Source organism: Neolamprologus brichardi, chromosome 10 (genome assembly GCF_056152115.1).
Source record: "Neolamprologus brichardi isolate AB-2024 chromosome 10, ASM5615211v1, whole genome shotgun sequence".
NCBI classification, from domain to species: domain Eukaryota; kingdom Metazoa; phylum Chordata; class Actinopteri; order Cichliformes; family Cichlidae; genus Neolamprologus; species Neolamprologus brichardi.
The window spans coordinates 14,614,174-14,633,836 of record NC_142113.1 but is presented as its reverse complement, the minus strand read 5'-3'; the positions used below and the strand labels follow the sequence as shown (position 1 = coordinate 14,633,836).

Genomic DNA, 19,663 nt, shown 5'->3' with positions numbered 1-19,663 from the left:
TATTCAGCCTGCATGTACCTTTCACAAGGAAAGAGAAGCAATGGTGGTCTCTTACTGTAAAGTAGAAGATGAAGTTATCACCAAAAAGTTACAAAGTTGAAGATGAAGCGTTTGTTTCAATATTTAAAGCAAACTTGGTGTACTGATCCTTTGTGCCACGTCAAAGTGGTGAAAAGGAGCGTTACACAAAATATGTGCAGCACTCATGACTTTTACCAAGACTACTCATTACTCAGACTTGAATCAGCTTCGTATGGGTGGGCCTTGTTACAGTCATCACCGAAAACTTTGATGATGAAATAAAATAAACAACAAGCATCTGAACATGTTTGGTGGGTTTTTTGTGGAGTCTGTGAAGTTCTGAAATGAAAACAGAATTTGCTGGCTGAATTTGGGCTGGTGTTGCAGCCACTGGGTCAGGGGACAATTTACTGCATGAGAAAAGAACAGACTTTTATTGGGTATCAGCAAATTCTTGAGTCTGTAAAAAAAAAGAGAAAACACCAAAGACAGAAAGGGGATCATTTCCAAATGTTTACCAATATAAAACAGCAGTGGTGAAAGATCACAGAGCTAGAAGCCTTTTGAAATAACAAAGAAGAGCTGAAAGCTGTGATTGTGAGGGGAATTATGACTAAGAACTTAAGGAACCCAAACTTTTTCTTTGGAGAATATAGCCAAATGAAAAGTTTTCTTCCTTAAAATATTTAGAAGTATTTCTTTCTTTTGCATTTTTGGGATTGGTTGCTTTCATTTTCAGGGGGCACCAAAACACTTCATGCTGTCAAAGTGGAAACGTCAGTAAACTAATAATTAACAAATAATTAAACTCTAGCTCTGAAGTGGTGAGCTGGACATGCCGTGATTTAATAACAGTCATTGACACGCTGATTTATGTAATTTTTTTTGAACATTTTATTTTCATAGCTTTCTGTTGTAACAAAACTCATCTTATGTACATTACTTTAGGTGCCATAATCAGATAATTTTAAGGCAAAGCTCATCTCAAAGGCTCCCCCCACTCCATGATTACACGCAATTCAATCAATAATTTTCAGTATCAACAAGTATACATGAGTTACAAAGTAATTAAACACTACGACACTAATCACACATCCAGGCTGTCCAAACTACAGTATAAAAACACTGCAACTTTTAATTACATGAAGGACATCTTAAATACAATTTAACATACAAAGTGATTAAAAAAAAATTCTTCTTTTTTTGGGCTGTTCACTCAAAAATAGCAGAAAATGTAAAACGGAGATGGTGTTATTTGACTTTTACACAAAGCACCATTAAGATCCAAGCACAGTGAATACAGTCAGCACGCACAAACTCAAGCTCCAGTTTACTGTCTGACGAGCAGCGCTGATCACATCATCAGATGACCAAATAAAACCCTCTCATTAAATCCAAAGTGAAATCCATTCAATCATATTACAGAAAAAAGTGACACAGGAATTAAAGCTCTTAATTCATGTGCTGATATACTGACTTTGGAAATAGAAATTTCCTTTTAAATACTTCTTTTTTTTTTAAAAAAAAACAGCCACCAGCTCTGCACTGAGCCTGTCGTTGCATGTGTAATATACAGTATCAGGTTTACGTAAAGTCACGTGAAACTTTATAAAGGAATAAATAAAGTCATTTTCCTGTAAAGGATCAGGCTTGAGATCTGTATTCAGGCTATTGAGAACAAACTAGGTTGACGTATGTAAAAAGGTTATAATCTCATGCGGTGTCATCACATCGCTCACGAGTATGGGACAGGTTTCTTTCCAGTGTCTGTATTCTGACATTTTTAGAAATGAGTGTACCAGAATCCAGACAGCGCTCCTGCAGACTCAGCTCTCTCCATAACAAATGACTAACCATCAGTGGTTAGTCAATGCAACCCGTGGAGCTTGCTTACAGACCGCATAGAGGAGCAGAAATCGTAAAGGTATGCTCGTCTGCTGTGGGTCAATTTTTCTTCAACCTTCAGCACATTTCTGCCTTAGAGTTAAATCAGCAAACTATTCGAACAATTTGGCCTCAATAAAAATCTTGTGGGCTGGATTCTTGACTTGCAAATTGACTGGATGCAACTAACGGATAACTGAAATGTGCATATTGTTATCTCACTGTTATTGTTTATCCCATGCAAAAACATGTGACAGGGCAGGTATGAACACAGGACAATTTAAAGTATCCAGATGACTCTGCTGTTGTTGGATGACTCCAGGATAATGAGACCGATCACAAGCTGGTACATTGATGATTTCATTATATTCTACTATTTAAAAAAATTGAAGATAATTATTATGATCCATGATTTTAGAAAATGTACTCATACACAGATGTTTACATCCAACATCCATTTAAATCCTGAAAAATGAAATGATACTAAAATATTCAACTTTATGGGAAAAAGGAGTGTTTATTGACTTAATTAAACAAAAATTAAATATAATTTTGCATAAATGAGCTCTCATTTGTTTTAATTTGCTTTTTTTTGTATTGTGCAATGTATTTTTTTTTAGTTTTACAATTCCCCAAAACTCATGCATCAAATATCCATTCACTAGGGGTTAAGAGGGAATATCTTCAGTTTTATACATTTCTTGGAATAATTATTGATTTAAAGCTGATCTTAATAAACTGTAAAAAGCTGCGTGTAAAAAAAACAAACCCATATTCTATCATCTGTCATATTTGCACATTGATAAAGCCACCTTGAGTTTATTGTATCATGCTTTCATTGAGGCTGCTTTGCCCTTTTCCTCAGTGTCATATTTATCTATAAAGAACAGAAACTCACTGAATCAAATGGTCTAACGGGCTGACGGGTGAGCCGCGTCTACGGCACCGCTTTCCATCGTGAGTTTCAGTTTCTTTCTTCTGGACAAAGGCTCCGAGTCCCAAAGTGCAGAACAACATTGTTTTAAAAAACTCAGCTTTGTTCCTGCAGCGATAACTCATTTACGCAAATCATAGTATAGCTATTTTAAAATCCTACATGCTGCTGTGTGGATCCTCTAGCTTATTATTTATGTCTTCATTATGGTACATTGTGCTTATCTGCTGTCCATGTATTTCTTTAAATATGCGTGTGAGGATGGATTACCTACCTACTCCATACCAAACCTTCCTAACCTGACCATTTTGAACTAAGTGTGCCTGACTTGAATATTTCCATTTCATATCTTTAAACTTCTCCATACTTCTACTTTACTGAACTACATTTCTGTTATATCAGACAGATACAGCTACTAACCCTTTTATGCACAAAAACATCTACTAATCAGTGCAACAGATATTCCCTTCGTTTTCTTTCCTACTTCATTAATCATCTCCAGACCCCTCAGGTTTCACTTCTAACTGTGGTTGTAAAATGTGGTTTAGACACTGCAACACCAAATGACTCCATACAAAATTTAAAAAAAAAATCACTCGCAGGGACATTTTTTTCAGAGGTCTGTGTTGCTGGTAACATTTTACTTTCATGTATAACTTGGATTTTGAAGCTGTGTATGGTTAAAATGGTACTTCAAGCCTCTGGATAAATAACCAGTTTTTCAACCCTGAGTTAAGATTTTGTTTTCCTTTTTTTACGGTTTAAAAGGTCAATAGTGATTTTTCATTCATCAGAAAATATTTAGCACAGCTCACTATTTCATCTATGACAAAAGCTGCCCAGCAGCCAGTTTGCAAGTTTAAAAAAAAATGCAGTTTTAATAGCAAAAGGATGCTTTTCATACTTTCCAGTCTGACAGTGATTCTCTTTGACAGGGTAGGATTTAAATCTCAAATATATCATAGCACACCTTGGGAATGAGACAGAATGTCTGTTATCCTAAAATGAATTTTAAATAAATTTCCTAAATAAGCTAAAAACAAATAGATGACAGCAAATCAATCTCTAACACAATAGAGACCAAAATAATAGACTAATGGAGACTTAAAAAAAACATTGGTTGCAGATGTCACTCAAGGATAAATGGCACTCAGGCACATCGTGGCTTCCTTTTCCTCTTTCCCACTTACTTCCTGTTTTTAAACCGCCTTTCAAGGAATGTGTGAGTCATACAATGTACAACAGGTTATCATATCATCTTCCTTAGGATCTTGATGTATCGCATCTATTTACATACATGGTCACTGAGTGGATCTCCAGTCACTCAATCTGCCTGTGGCTCCTGCTGTCAAATATCATCGACCTTCTCTGTGGCTGGTAGAAGCAGCTGGTTGATGTCTCCAGTCTCTGTCCGCTTTTTGGGATAGTCATTTTATTCTGAAGAGCGATCCCCTCTGTTGTCCTGAAATTTTCGGCCATCTCTTTAGAAAAGACATTCGCTGCTGACGCGTCATTCAGGCTCTTGATGGGTGAAAGGAGCTTGCCGTCATCCCCCGACGTCGGATAGTCCATGATGGGAAAAGGAGGACTGAGCAGGATAAGACTTTGAGGTCTCTGTCTGTTCCTAAAGGACGGTCTTTGTAAGAGGTTCCCTCTGCTGGGTCTGGGACAATCCACAAACACTTCCAGGCTGGGTGTGTGCCTCCTGGTTATCACAGGCAATTCTGGAGTGGATGAGATCTTCAAAGACTCGGCAGATTTCTCAACACTTGGCTGTTTTTGGAGTATGGGGGCTGGCTCTTTATTCTCCAGCTCCTCCTTTAGGTCTGACACGCTCGGAGGAGGCGCAGCATTGCTTTTCTCCGGATTCTCCTTTTCTTGTTCCTTCACTCTGTCAAATTCATTCTCGGGTCTGCAGTGAGGTATCTGGCTGTACTGCACCTTTGGGGGGATGACAGGGACAGCTTTGGCCTGGCACGTTTTTATCATGAACGCTGTCCGCACAGAAGACACGCTGACCGGGGCCGAGTTTCGCCGGAGAGGCGCCTGCCGATCGTTCAGAAACAGCTCCAACTCTGAGGGCAGCCCGTTGTTCACAGCTCCAGATGAGGCCATTAGCCCCCTCTGACAGGGGGAAAACTCTGCTGAAGTACGGTTTTGCTGATTAGAAATGTCTCTGATATACCTATGTCCCAGATCCAAGTTAAGCGAACAGGGCCTGTGTTTAGAAAAGCATTTCTCCTCTCTTTTCTCTGAAGCTGCTGCCTCATACGACATTTGTCTATTAAACCTCTGAGATGACGCTGTGTTCTTCGATTTTGTTGTGCTGCCCTTTTCTGTTTGAGGTTGTGTTGTGCTATTGCTGTTCAAGCTCGACCGTGTAGGTGCTGAAGGAACGTACATCCACGTTGTTTCTGGTTTGCTGTTTGTAGTCTGAAGAAGGTTTCCTGGAGAGCATTCGGTGCTCTTGAAGAACTTGTTGTTATCAGCTTGAGGAGATGAGCTCTTCTCCACCTCTAAGTTCAAAGTTTCCCCGTGTGAGCTGAAGGGTGACAGGTGGTTAAATAAGTGCTCCACATCCGGTGAGTGGAGTGGGCTTGTAACCCACTGCTTAGTGGAGCTAACATCCTCCCAGGGCTCCACCAGGTCCAGCTCCTCTGAAGTCCCTCCTTCATCATCGTCGAGGTTCGGCAGCTCCAGTGTGCTACGTTTCTCCTCCAAACACACTGGAAGCCTCTGAGGGATCTCCAACTCAGGAATCACAACTTTCTTCGCTCCATCACTGAAGGCATTTTGGTTCTCCTGAGGAATTTCGTGTTTGTGAGATTTCCTGTCTATATTATCTGCAACCACAAGAACATCCTCAATTCTTAAATGATTTATGACTTGCTCTGAACTGGCTTCCTTTGGACAAAGCTGGCTCTGCTTGGTGTAAACTGAGTCATCTTTGTTTAAGGGTGGGATTTTAAGATTCAGTTTCTTCTCTTTCTCATCCATCGTGTCAGTAGGCGGCGCAGTTTTGTGAAGAGACAGTAAGATGTCTGATTCTGAAGGCTGCTTCTTTGCGGAGACTTCACAATCACTCCGAGAGGTATTTGAAGACTGCTCTCTACATAGCAAAGACAGAGATGGAGAGCTGCGGCTGCGCTTCGCCTTAACATCCATTGTTAACTTAGTGTTCACACAAATGCTTGTTGAGACGTTAACTTGTTTAACATTCTCATCCAGCAGGTCAAATTCGGGTTCAGTTATTTTCAGTTCCTGGTTTAGGTCAGACCACAGGTCTTTGCCAGTAGAAGATCTCTTATCCTGGGAAGTTATAAGGGATAAGCAAGCAAAGATTAGCAAAGAGTAACAAATTATAGCAAATTTACATGAGCAAGAACAACTGGGTTACCACACTAAAACATTTCTGGTATTTTAAAGCAGTGTTATTGGGTCTGGTTAATTCCTTTTTTTAAAAGTTGCACGAATCGGGGCTAAACCTGAGTAAATAACGTGATGCAAAATACTAATAATACTAGAAAATACAGCACTTATTCTTTAAAAAAAAATTAATTTCACAAATTATTATGGAGTGTTACACCTGAACTATAACAAAAGACAACATCTGTAATCGGAGATGATTACCAGTTGCTTCTCTGTGGGCAGGTTGTGGAGTTCTTTCCCAGAAGATGGCGCTGCATCTTTGCCTTCTCTTGCATTTGCAAGGGACTGCAATTCCAGTTGAGAAATACTCTCTCCTTGACCGTCTTGGACCATTTCTTTCCTTATATCTGAATAAAACATGTTTTTTGTTTTCATTGCAACTGGTTACACAAGTATGACTTTAGATGTGAGCAACAATTCACATAAAAAAGGAAGATGGCCTCTTTACCTTGTGACGATACCCTGGACGTCACCTCCTCTACGTTATTCTTCTCTGCTCTTTCCTGCCTCTTCCGTTCCAGTTGAGGGAAAGTGTTGCTCTTTCCACTGTTGCCGCTCTGCTCTGAAGTCTCTTTGCAGGGTTTCAGAGTAGCTGCCTTTTCTTTGCCGTGCCCTCTGCATGGCGTGCTGTTAGAGCTGATAACTGCTGACACACGCAGAGGTACAGACACAGCAAAAGGCTCAGATATGTTGACGGCTCTGCGCTGATGCCTCGGCGAAGACTCCAGTGGGAAGAAACTTCCTGGAAAGGAGGGTCGGGAGGAGCTGTTGTGCGAGGAAGCCGAGTACAACATCCTCCTGTTTTTTGGGGAGGTGGGCTTGTAGCCACCGAGGTCGTCACCTTTAAACACCTTGAGCTGCTCTGGCAGGTTTTTCTGAGGGGCCTCAGACCCCTTCTGGTTCTCGCTGACATTCCAGCCACCCGTTGCCCCCCCAGTGTTCTTCCCTTTAAACTCCCAGTTTTGATCATGTTCGCTGATGTCACAGAGCGAGTCGGATCCCAGCGTTCTGGATTTTACATCCGGAATGAAAATACTGCCTGGTCCACCAGCTGGACTATTGCTTCCTGTTCTGTCATCATCTGCAATTAAAAGTCCAAAAGTGATAAATATTAGCATAAGAAAATGTTGTGCCACACGATTTCTGAGAACTACAACATATGCAATGGTACTCTTTTATAACGAAGCAAAGAGAAAGTCTTTTGCTAAATTAAAACATCCAAAATTTATGCAGTTTGTTTCAGTTCCATGCAAATAGTTACAACAAGGTTTAAGCCCCACCTGTGTACAAGGACTCCATGCTCCTGGATGGACGGAGAGCAGCTTTTTCTGTAAGAAAACAAAAAAGAAATATTAAATTAACACTAACTAGCATGGGCTGGATATTCGCTTTAAGGCCTGCATAATTTCGAAACATCATTAAAGAAGGTCAAAGGTAAAGGCAAATCATCTTGTCCAACTGTTTTTAACTTGCTTGGCTGTTCATGTTGCCCGGTCTCAGAGTGGTGGGGATGAATATTTAGCTATTTTTCCTTTAAATAGTTCTCTCCTGTGGGAATCTTTACCTGTCATTCCCTGTGCTCTTATGAGCACACTGCCATTCCGGCTAAGTTTTCCCTTTGGGTCCAAAGACCTTCCGATGTTAAAGATAGACTTCCACTTCTTCGATTTCCCAGAAAACTTTCTCCTGACAAACGAAGAGAGAAGATTAAGCTCACTGGCATCTGTCACATGTCACAGCATCACAGCACTTTAAACACACGAGAGGCTGAGCCCAAATCTTACTTGTTGTCTGATATGTCTATGACGGTGTGATAGAGCGTGGCCGTGCTTGTATCAGGCAAACTGTTCTCTCGCTGGCGTTCTTTATGGAGAGGGTGGTCTGGACTTAAGGAGCGAGCCTGAGCTTCTTCCAAACTCATCAACTTCATTGGCCCACACTGGCCACTGATGGGGAGCGTGGCGTACTTTTCCCCACACTTCGAAACCGGTCCTGGAGAAATATAAAATGTTGTTTTTTTGCGCTGGTAACTGAGAAAATGCTTCAGCTCAACATTTCTCCTCAGCAAAAGAAGTGTCATACCTTCTTTGACTTGAATTTGTTCACTGCTGAAGATCTGATCTGCGTGGTTTAAAATAAACTCAACCACCGACTGTTGTATCCGCACCTCCTGGAAAGCCATGTCTCCATTACCAGATGAAGCCTCAATGTCTTTAGATCTAAATACAGGAAATACAAAAACAAGTGTTGAAACCCAACAGTAAAAACTTGCATCGACACTGGATGGCGTATAATGTGTCTCAACCATATCTAAACTCACCTCAGCAGATTTGGAGCCCACACCAAAGCCAGGTTACGTGTATGCATGTTTGTTTGGGTGCTCAGGGTAGCGAGGTGGGACAAGTGCTTTGCAAGGTACTCCAGAGTCCTAAGGATAGGTGAGAAAAAATGTGTTTTCACACTTATTTAAACACGATTAATCAAACACAGTAAAGAGTTTGTCAGCAGGACGACTGTCACATCCATTAAAGTTTAAGAAGTTAAAGGTTCACCTGAAGTGAGCAGTCGGCAGTTCTTTGATGACCTTCTGAATGTGTAAAAGTCTCTCATGATCGTCCTGGACTGAGACCACTTCCTGCATGCGAACCGCATAAAATAATTCATGTTAGCCTAATTTTGTTACTTTGAGATTCATGAACGCCAGCATTCTTTTAAGTATATGTTAGAGGAAGTACATTAGAAGACTGTTTGAGTTATAGAGTACCATTATATTTTTTTTAAAAAAGCATTAGCGTTTTTTCTGCAGCTCTCTAATCATTAATCAGAGAAAACCTTAATATAGCTGCAGAACGACTAGATTGCTCTGCACTAAAACAACATTGAACTTTCTTTTTCTTTTTTTTTTATCTTAGATTACACTCGATATGATTAATGTTATAATTATCTGTAGGCTAAAAAACAAATCTAGCTGTCAGGGCTGTTAGCCCTGTTAACAGACAGGCATAGGTTGGTATGTTTGCTGTAAAACTAATGCAGTGGAGCTTCAAACAGCTGAGCTTTTGTAAGTTGCATTTAACTCAAACAGTCAAAGTACAAACAGTCCACCTAAAAATAACGTTTTATGCAAAAAAAAGGAGCAACGTTTGCAATCTGAAAGCAATTTAGCACCAACTTTGTTCTTTTAAAGAAAACAATAAAGTTTTCTAAACTGTTCTTATGATGTTTTTAGTGCACCGTGCGAAGGGCAGATTTTTCCTAAAACACTGGAGTCCTACAGTTTTTCAGGAACCAGCGGCACGAAATGTATGAATGCCAAGGTATGCAAATGCCCCGTGAAAGTACACAGAACACTGGGCAGAAAATATGATACTGGTCTTAGAGTTTGATATTTCTGTTTCCTTCTTTCCTACTTTTTTGCCTGCATTTTATCCAGAAAATTCACAAAGGTTCGGTGCTAAAAATCGGAATTTATGAAGATGTGATTACACTTTAACTGTGTTTTTCTAACTTCGTTGTGCATCTGATGCAACAGTGAAACAGGCAAGATGTTTTTTTCATCTTTAAATTAAGTTTTTTTCATGAGTAACACATTTTTTGGAAGTGGTTATGGTTATCGTTGTCATTACTGTAAAATTACAGCTGTTATAAACATGAAAAAGTCTTAATGAATAGTGTCATTAGGTCAGAAAATACCATTTAAATGCAAATTAGCCAATATGAAGCTGATATCTGCTAATTGTACCCTTTTCTACAGGGTCTCTTGTGAGTGACATATGACCAGCTGAACGTGCAGTCAAACCACTTCTGTGTCACACAGGATCCCCCCTCCCCCATCACGACAGCAGATGTGACTTGAATGTACTCACGGTGAATTTGCTGTAAAGCTCATATGTGAGCAGAGGATTGGGTAGCTCCCTGAAGTACAGCTTACATAAGGAACCCACACAGTGGATGTCCTGGAGGTACACTTCCTTTGTAAGGTCAGGGCACGCCTCAGAACAAAATTCCTGCCTACACACAAACACACACACAGACTTAGCTGAATGCTTTGATTGTTTAACACCCCTGCTAACTACGGTTGCAGAATGTAGCTGGTAAGATTTAAGTCCATTCAGTTGACTTGTGTTATTTTGGGGGAAGAAATCACCAGCAAAGATGCTAAAAAAGATGCAAAAAAGATCTAAGGAAACATTTGCATAACGCAGATGATTTATGTGTGTTGTTTCTTTCAAGAAGAATACATACACCAGTAACTGTTCAGAGAAGCTGCATATAAACAGAAGCGATACATACAGACCATCAGGATTAGTCTAAGATTTTAAATCGTAATTCTTAGCATGTCATGTCTAATTGTTGCAAATCTTCAAAAACGTATGGTAGGAGTACCTGAGACGCTGGATATTTGAGGTAACCCCCGACAGTCTGTAGATCCCGTCCACAATCCCATGCTTCTCAATAAACTCTGCACATTTCTTGAGGACCTGAGGAACTTCATTAAAGAAACAATATTAATCGTAGAGAAACCTGAACGATTATATTTCATCGTGTTTCACCTTTTTTTTTCTTTTACACATATCCACATTGCATTAATCGGAAAAGCAAGGGGAGGAAATTGCTGTACGTTTAACTTTCCACAGTAACAATGCATACGGTCGACTTCATGGTATGTGATTTGTTCCACTATGACTGTTTTCGACTCCTTGGGGCTGGTGATTGTAGGTGGACAGGAAGTTAAAAATGGTTTGTTTGTTTCAGAGGAAAGTTGACACACCCAGTCCTTGTAGCTGGGATTACTTACGACATTTCCTCTAATAGAAAACGGCTTTTGAAATGTTACCACTGACCTGCGCAGCTTTCTAAACGACGGCACATCACCTTCTGAACACAACTTTGTCTTGCTCCACTATTTTAAAACCTTATGAGAATGGACTGCAATTTTCCAGTGTTTGTTGAACCATACGATCCGATCGCAGCTTCCCTTTAACTAATTATAAAAATAACAATTGACTGCAAGTCACTTCCTGGGTCAGCTTACTCTTGCTTTAAAAAACTTCTGAATGATAGAAATGACCTCCAACATTTAATCAGATTTTTCATCTTCCGAGTTTCACGCAGATCAGCAAACTGCTGTCATTAATTATTATCATTAATTAACTGTGCATTAATGAAGGTTTATAGAATGTATTTGACATGTTTATTTGTCGTACTTAAAGATGAAAGAATATAATTAAGGCATTATTATTTTAAATGAGTATTTAAGGTTCCTATACTGACTTACAAGTCTTAAAAGTATATTGCTACTTATGACTGAATGTCAGTCCCCAACTTATTCCATTTGTAGTTATATTGGCTGTACAGTAGTGTAAACGTTTGCTGATATTAGCCTATCAGAAAACTTATAATAGTGGCAGGTGTTGAACTGTTTAACTGTGTCTTGTCAGTTTCATCCTGGCTAAATAGTCAGTTAAAGTGTGACAGGAAACTGAAAGCAGTGTCTGAAATCAACTTTTTGACTTATTGCCAAAGGAACTGGTAGCTTGGAAAAAAGCCATGCATATTTTTCAACACCACAGTTCCTGAAGAATTGCTTTTTCATAGATACTTACATATACACACTTGCCATTGCTGCAAAACTACGTTATTAGGTTGAATACAAACTTAAAGAAGAGGCCATAATAGACTTTATTACAATATTGTGACATCATTGTGTTATGTTGTAAAATAAACACACTGCCCCATAGAAGGACAGACTTATTTAGTCTCTACAAAGTTTAGTCTTTATACTTATCTTTATACTCACTCATTAACTACTTCCATATAGCTTAGAGAAATTAGCTTTGGAAAAAAATGCAACTTAAACATAAACACAGGTCTCAGGAAGCTAAAGGTTACATTCCAAATTAAAAGTCTACTTATGTCTGTTGATTGGAAGGTGTTCTTTTAGGACTCTGACTGATAAGGGCTAAAATAGTAAAAAAAATAAATAAATAAGAATACCACGTTTTTGTTTGCCTGACATAAAAGTTTGAATATAAAACAAATTAAAAAGTTTTAATCAACATTTAGCTTTTTTAGATATTGAATTTTATGTAATGTTTCAGTTTTTTCGTACAAAACGAATGATCTCGCAAACAAAACATAGACTGTGTCCTCAACAAAATGAATGCCTGGATATTACTTGCAGGAGTTAGTCTCTCATTCATCACCACAGACACCAACAATCTGCTATTTAAATTCTCTTCCTTCTGACTTAATTGGACTTTTAATAGCATGCTTGTGGTTAAATTCTGGACGATGAGGCACTCTGGAGTTTCCATTTTGTGCCTCCGCGTTTCCCGACTTAGAGAAGATTTCTGCCTCTCGCAGAAGGACAAAATGCAATTTGATTTTCATCTGTTTTACAAAGAAGCCTCTGAAACAGGATTTGACAGCATGTGGCAACAAAACAATACATGAAACTTTGTAAAAAAAACAGGTATTTGCATGTCTTGCTACTGTCATCTTAAATGTTTCATTAAACACTGAACATGTTACAGAAACTGTTGTTGTACGTGGACCAAAGTATTTGATGCTGTTATTTTACACAGGCAATATTTATTTTACACAGCCAACATCACATTCCTAATGTGAAAAACTGAAAAAAAACCTTACTTCATCTAGACAGGAAGTGTATGTTTTAAACTTTCTTGGCATCAAATCAATATTTATTCATTAAATATTATCAACTATTATTTATCATTTGGTTTTTTTTGACAGTTTAGATTAAAGTTAATCTTAAAAATGCAAAAGTTGAGAGTATTTTCTGTCAAATACCATTTATTGTAGATGTACAAGTGTGCTGAATGCATTATTGTCACTTGTGCACAACGCTGTGCTTTTAAAGCTGTTTCAGCACTTAACCATACCAAGTAGAGCAATGCAGAAAACACTTTCAAATGCGTCAAAATATGTAGGTTTTTGAGTCTTTACTCAACTTATCATCTATGTTGTGTTGCTGTGAGTTTGCCAGTTGCTCTCAGGGGTGTGCAGCTACTTTCATGGAGAGTCACTAAGAGTACAAAAGCCCAATATGCTTCCATGACATAGGAGTACAACCTATACCTCCTCCCTCACTTCCTGTGTTGAATACCCCGCCTTGCAGTGTGTCCACTCTAACAGGTCATCTTTAAAGTTACCCTCTGCGTAGCTATTCATATCTGCACGTGGGAGGGTTTTTTCTTCACTCTTTTCATATTTAACATATGATGTCAAACCTCGCATATGACTGTAGTGATAAAAGAACGAGGATGACATAAACGGACACGAAAAACCCCAGAAAGCTAATGAAAACCCGGTTAGTTGAACAATTTGTTGAACGAGTCGGGAAGTCTTTGTTTCTGGTCTGTTTTTCTTGGCTCGTTATTTTCTCACAGAAGCAGGGAGCCGCAGTCCTAGCAAGTCTTTTGGTAGGCACAGAATTACTCATAGGAACTATAGTCACCATAGGAAACTGACACAAAAATGTAAGAGCCACACCCAACGTCGCAAATGACCATTTAATTTAGTCAGTGGGTGAATGAATGACCTTACTAAATGTAAAATACTTGGATACATACAGTGTGTATATGTAACCGCTGAACAAAGACTGTGTTTATTACATGAAGGAATGTTTTGTCTTTTGCTCATACAAATTTTTTTGTTAAAATAGCTGCAACAACATAAGAAACGACTAGTAAAGCCTATTACCCTCATTATCTTCATTAGCCTCTATCTATATGGGAAATACTTATTAATAGGAATAGTTTGAAGTTTAGTAACAGCTCTGGTAAAGTAGAATTAGATTTCAAGGAAGCAATTTTTAAAAAGAAAGAAAAGAGTTTACCATCTTGTCCTGAATTCTGGAGATGTTCTATCAGGTCACAGCCGAACGCATTTTCACTTCCTTTCTTCTTAGTCTTCTGCTTCGTCCCTTTATTCTTCATGTGGATCCAGTTAGTAGTCCAGATGATTAAAGCAAAAAGTTCCTTGAGAGCACACCGAATGATCCATATGACCTCTAGAAAGTTGAGTTAGTAGATCAAAAAGCAGCCACATAAAAATCCCAGCAAACAGCTCCCAAAAAATCTGCATCCGCTCACATTCTGTCTGACCACACACTGGAAGAGGAGAGGAGAAGTGACGTCACTTTTTAAACTTGAAGTCCTTTAGAGTGTTGTCATTTCAACAGAAGACCAAACACAAAAAAGACACGGTGTGACTGTAGGTTCTCTAGAATGTGGCATTATCTCTGAAAGCTCTGCAGAAACTGCGTTAGGATCCGTCGGTTTCCTGTCGTTTTTCTTTAACCCCCAACCAGTCTCGCTCTGCTCCTTCTTTCTCCTCCTCTTTTCCTTCATTCCACACTGTCTCCTTTTCTTCACAGATTCTCTGTAGCTAAGGCGAACATGCGTCAAGAGGGGCAAGACCCCCCCGTGAAGAATGGCCCTAGTTTTACACAGATTTCTCTAATTTCACAAAGAAACACATTCTCGTAAACGTGTTGATTTGTGGCAGTGGTATGCCTGGGATTTTATAAATGCTGAGACTATGCAAGGGGAGGGATGTGAAGTTAAGGGAGTGAGAACAGCTGACACTTGTGTTTCTCTCCTATATTAGTAATTACTCTCCTCTTCTCCTTATTTTTTTTTTTTAATGTGCCCAAACTTGGAGCTAACGGGAAAACTTCTCTCTGCCTTCCTGAATGCTCCCAATGTATACAGTTTCCTGTGCAAAGAGCCCCGGCTCGAAAACAAAAACAGACGGGTTCTGAAGGAAGAGGGAAGTGGGAGTTGACTGAAGTAAGGGCCTGAAGGGCACAGATGGGAAATGGGGGGAAATGGGGAGGGGTAGCGTGACGAGATGGACAACACATGGTTCTTGTTACTAACTGCTACATATGTAATCTTTGTCTTTTTCAGTTCAGTTTCTATTCAAACAAATAATGAATTAATGGCTAAAACACTGAGTCGTGTTAGTTATAGAATGCAAATGATTTCTATGTAATATTTTCCATGTAATACAAACACAATTGCAGGGGGTCATTATGCCCAACTCCATAAATAGTGAGTCTATACATTCACCTGCCACAATATAAGGTACACCTTATATGTACTGGGTTGGGCCCTACTTTTGCCTTTAGAACTGCCTTAATTTTTTATGGAAACATTCCAGGGTTTTGTCCATATAAATATGACAGCATCACACAGTTATTGCAGATTTGTCAGCTGTACATCCATGAGGTGAATCTCTTGCCTCTCTCCAGACATCAGAAGATGAGTACGCTGTAGCCATAAAAGTATGGGCATGGTCTGCATAATATTCAGGTAGGCTGTGGTGTTTATGCTCAGTTGTTACTAAGAGGCCCATAGACCACTACACCACTGACATCATTACAAACTCTAAATCCACAATTTCTTGTTTTTCAGACTATTCTCTGTAACCCATAGAGGTGATTGTGTGGGACGAAATGCCAGATCAGCGATTTGTACAACAACCACTCTATGTTCAAAATGACTGAAATCAGCTGCTACCCCATTCTGATGCTCGGTGTGAACTACAGCAAATCATCTTGACCATGACTACTTGCCTTAATGCGGTGAGTCACTGTGATATGATTATACCTAATAAAATGGCCAGTGAGTGTATTCTTGAGGGTTGTGGAACTCTAACGGTTTAACAGGGAAAATTACAGACCCCAAGAAACATATTCCGCAAATGAGGCTTGGAATTTTAAAGCCGTGAAAAACTGAATTTTCCATGAAGTGACATTTTTGGACATAATCGCCGATTCCCCCTGACAAACCACCGAGTGCAGTGATTTATTAACTGTAGACATTTATCGAATTAAAACCATTCACTCCTGCCAGAAAAACATGCATATGCAGACACCAAAGAGCGTGTTAAACCAGCCTTACATAACTTGAAAAACTGATTTGGAGTAAAAGCAACTTTTTCCTATACAGAAATAAAAAGCTATAAAATAACAAGCTGCAAACCAAACATTAAAAACATAAACCTGGTATCACTTTTTAATGGTAAAGCAGATAGGGAGTAGTGCTGCCTTTTACACGTCTAGGAGACATGCAGTAACGTTAGCATTAATCTAGAGTTTTGCTTTTTGTCCACCCCATGACTTAAGGCTAATAAGTCTAATAATTATGCTTCTTTTAGCTGTGTTCTGGCCTCCTCCTGCTCCCTGGGGAAATATCTGGCTCCTTGGCTGTTAAATGCTCGGCTCTGTTTACCAGCTCATTGCTGACATTGTCTGCCTCCCGCCCAGTCGCTAACACGAGCAGTGTGAGTGAACCAAAGTAAAATAACAGGCCGGAAAACCAAAACAATGAGTTGACAGAAGCTCGAATTCTCAGTAGAGCAGAGAGAAAACGGCAGACTTGGGTGATGATTCTATGCGGATTCTTTACATACAAATAATCCTTTATTTCTATAAAACATTAACCACCACTTTTTACTACAGCTGTCAAAAATGCCAGTTTCCATGTCTTTCTTTTTTTTCCCCTCTGAGAACATTTTCTTAATCCATCCATCTGTTCTCACTTCTACGTATTTATGAAAACAAGGAATCCTTTTCCCAGGATCTATTTGTTCTAAACAGACATGGCTGATACTGACATTCAGGCACAAACACACCTACACACACACACACACACACACACAAAATTCAGATTCAACTCATCTGACCTGCGTAACTGAACAGTTTGAAACAACTGGAGCAAAAAGAGGAAACTTCCACATACTTAAATGACTGTTCTGCTACAAATAGAGATGAGAACATCTGACAAAGGAGCTCTTACACAAGCCATATAGTATTTAAAAGCAAGAACAACGAGGTACACACTGTAGGTAGCTGTGGACCTTTTTTTTAAATATCTGAACTGTGTGGTTTGTTGAGTAGATCACAGCTCGCAGAGTTGATATTTTTGTGAGTGTTTTGTGAATGTCACATGTGAGCTACATGACCAAGCTTGGCCTCAGCAAGACAAAGCTTTCATTCTGCACCATAGGAAGAGGAGATGACATCATGCTGTTCATACAAAGCCTCAGACATCCCGCTCTTTCTTTGCACTGGTTAATAATAAAAAAAAGTGTCTATGCTAAGAGACCATTTCATTGTGTGTGCGACTAATAAGGAGTTATTCTTGTCCTTACTTTGAGTCTTTTAGAACATGTTCTCAGAGTGATGCAATGCCTTGGTAGATCTGCAGCACAATTTGGCTCCGGCTAAATGTGGAAGAAGGGAAATGACACAATTAGGGAGAAAATGTTCTTTACATATACAAAAAACTGTTGATTTTGCATGAGGATATAAGGTTTTCAAGACAGAAGATTGATATTTCAGCTGTATTTGATGCGAGACAGGTGGCTATGTTGGCTTTAGTGATTTAAATAGGCGTGAGGTGCTATGTCAATTTGCTTAAACTATATCAACAGAGAGTCTAACTCTTTGTTTGCATAGCCTATTCATGCCAAACCTGATTAGGCCATGTTTTCTAACTAAGCAGGAATATTAGAATCCTAGAAAATAAGATATAAGTTCACATTATTTGAACATCAAGAAAGATTATTTATTGTTTTATTTTCTTTTATTGTTATGTTCCATGTCTGAGCTGTGTGTCTTTGCACAGCCAACATACTTAATCCTGTTATTATTATTATAATGAATTGAGGCCACTGCTGTCCCAGTTGTTTGGCAATAAATGCAATTTTCTTAAATACCTTGAGATGTCCTCTTTAAACTGGAAGTTGTGCTCTCCACGCCCTCCACTGGTCAAATCTTTGCACTACAGCAAATTGCACAGTGAGGTTGTGCTTCTTATGTAATGCACAGTTACAACAAATATGCATAGATATGTTCAAAATTGAATGCGTCACAAACAGCTGGACATTGCAGGTCTTTACTGAACACATTCAGTGACCGTTCACTGTGTAGGGCAGTGATTCTGGTAACTCACAGACCTCTGGTAGGAATAACCTGCATTTTCTTTACCTTCTTATTAATTATGAACATTAAGTGCCCAATAGTACTTTGACTTGACCGTTCAATTGTTTTTTAACAAGTGCATAAGATCAGGGTCCTGTGGTAATCACAGGAGGCCCAAACAAGGACATTTTGCTATTTTGTGTTGATGTGCAGTGCACTTTTCCTCCAGATATAATGTTAGAAATCATTTCCAAAAAGCAAAACTTCCTTCCTTCGTCCTCTGAGATGAGCTGCAGATGAACACTTGCTTTGGGTTAATTATTTTCCACAGTTGTTTTTCCTGTTATCCTCAGGTTCAGCTTTTCATTTCTCTCAGATGTGCATGGCGTGCACTTCATAAGATCTTTGCAGACTGTTGTTACTAAATAATTTAGAGCAGGCCCGAGTTCCCTTCATTTGTACATAATTTGTCTTATTGTGAAACTGATAAACACTCTGCTCTCCAGACGTGCCTTTGAAGTCTTTTCCAGCTTTGTGCATATTTACGGTGCGGGAAATAATTATTTGATCCCCTGGTGAATTTGTAAGTTTGCTCACTTAAAAAGAAATAAACAGTCTCTAATTTTGTATTAGTTTAATTTTAATGGCGAGAAAAAGAAAAACCAAATAAACTAAACCAACTAAAAATCCAGAAAAAACAATACATAGAAGTTATAAGTTGGTCACCAGGTCTGCACACATCTCAGGAAGGATTTTGGTCTACTTCTCTTTACAGAAACTCGAAATCCTTTAGTTTTCTTAGCCAAGCTTCAGCTTCCTCCACAGATGTTCTATGGGACTGAGGTCTGCAGACTGGCCTGGCCACTCCATGATCTCATGAGGTCTTTGGCCTTACCCATGAAGATTGAGTTTGGACTGGAATAAACTGATTCTATAGGAAGCTGTGCTTTATAAACTTAAGTTAAGTTGAGATCAGAAGTATTGTGATTGATTGATTGTATTCTGTGTGGCAATGTGGGGGAGACATAATTCTAGCTAAGTTGTAGGGAATCAAATGCTTATTTTACTCAATGACACGCAACTCAGAATCAGAATCTTTCATTCCATGCACACAAATCAAGAGTATCTAATAAATACAACATAAAAATATAAATAAATGCATGCATGTTTGAGTAATTGTTGATTGAACAGGTTAGTGGAAGGGGGACAAACGGATGTTCATTAATTGTTTACTTACTATTGTAACAACCCTGGCAATTGTACTTTTTTCCCAGTCTGTTTGTTTTAGCTTTTATTGTATTGTACTGCCTTTCTGGAATAGGTGCATGCTGGGTGGGATGTGTCCCTCTGGAAATCTTTTCATAACCTTGTAATTTGGGTGGGGGGGTTGATATTTTCTCTCTCTGCATTAAAATAGAATTACCATAAAAAATATTGAC

At 39.0% G+C, this 19,663-nt stretch overlaps 1 protein-coding gene across 1 annotated transcript; it reads right to left on the bottom strand.

Annotated features, from left to right (window-relative positions):
* Nucleotides 1-930: 930 nt before the first annotated feature.
* On the bottom strand, nt 931-14,634 carry arhgap31 (Rho GTPase activating protein 31). The gene is made up of 12 exons (XM_087847247.1): nt 14,130-14,634; nt 10,655-10,757; nt 10,135-10,279; nt 8,821-8,903; nt 8,589-8,696; nt 8,351-8,487; nt 8,053-8,260; nt 7,833-7,954; nt 7,549-7,596; nt 6,717-7,349; nt 6,470-6,615; nt 931-6,148 (listed from the first exon to the last, which is right to left on the bottom strand). Exons 1-12 carry the CDS (start codon nt 14,227-14,229, stop codon nt 4,160-4,162), a joined length of 3,822 nt encoding a protein of 1,273 aa, XP_087703373.1. The 5' UTR covers nt 14,230-14,634; the 3' UTR covers nt 931-4,159.
* Nucleotides 14,635-19,663: the final 5,029 nt, after the last annotated feature.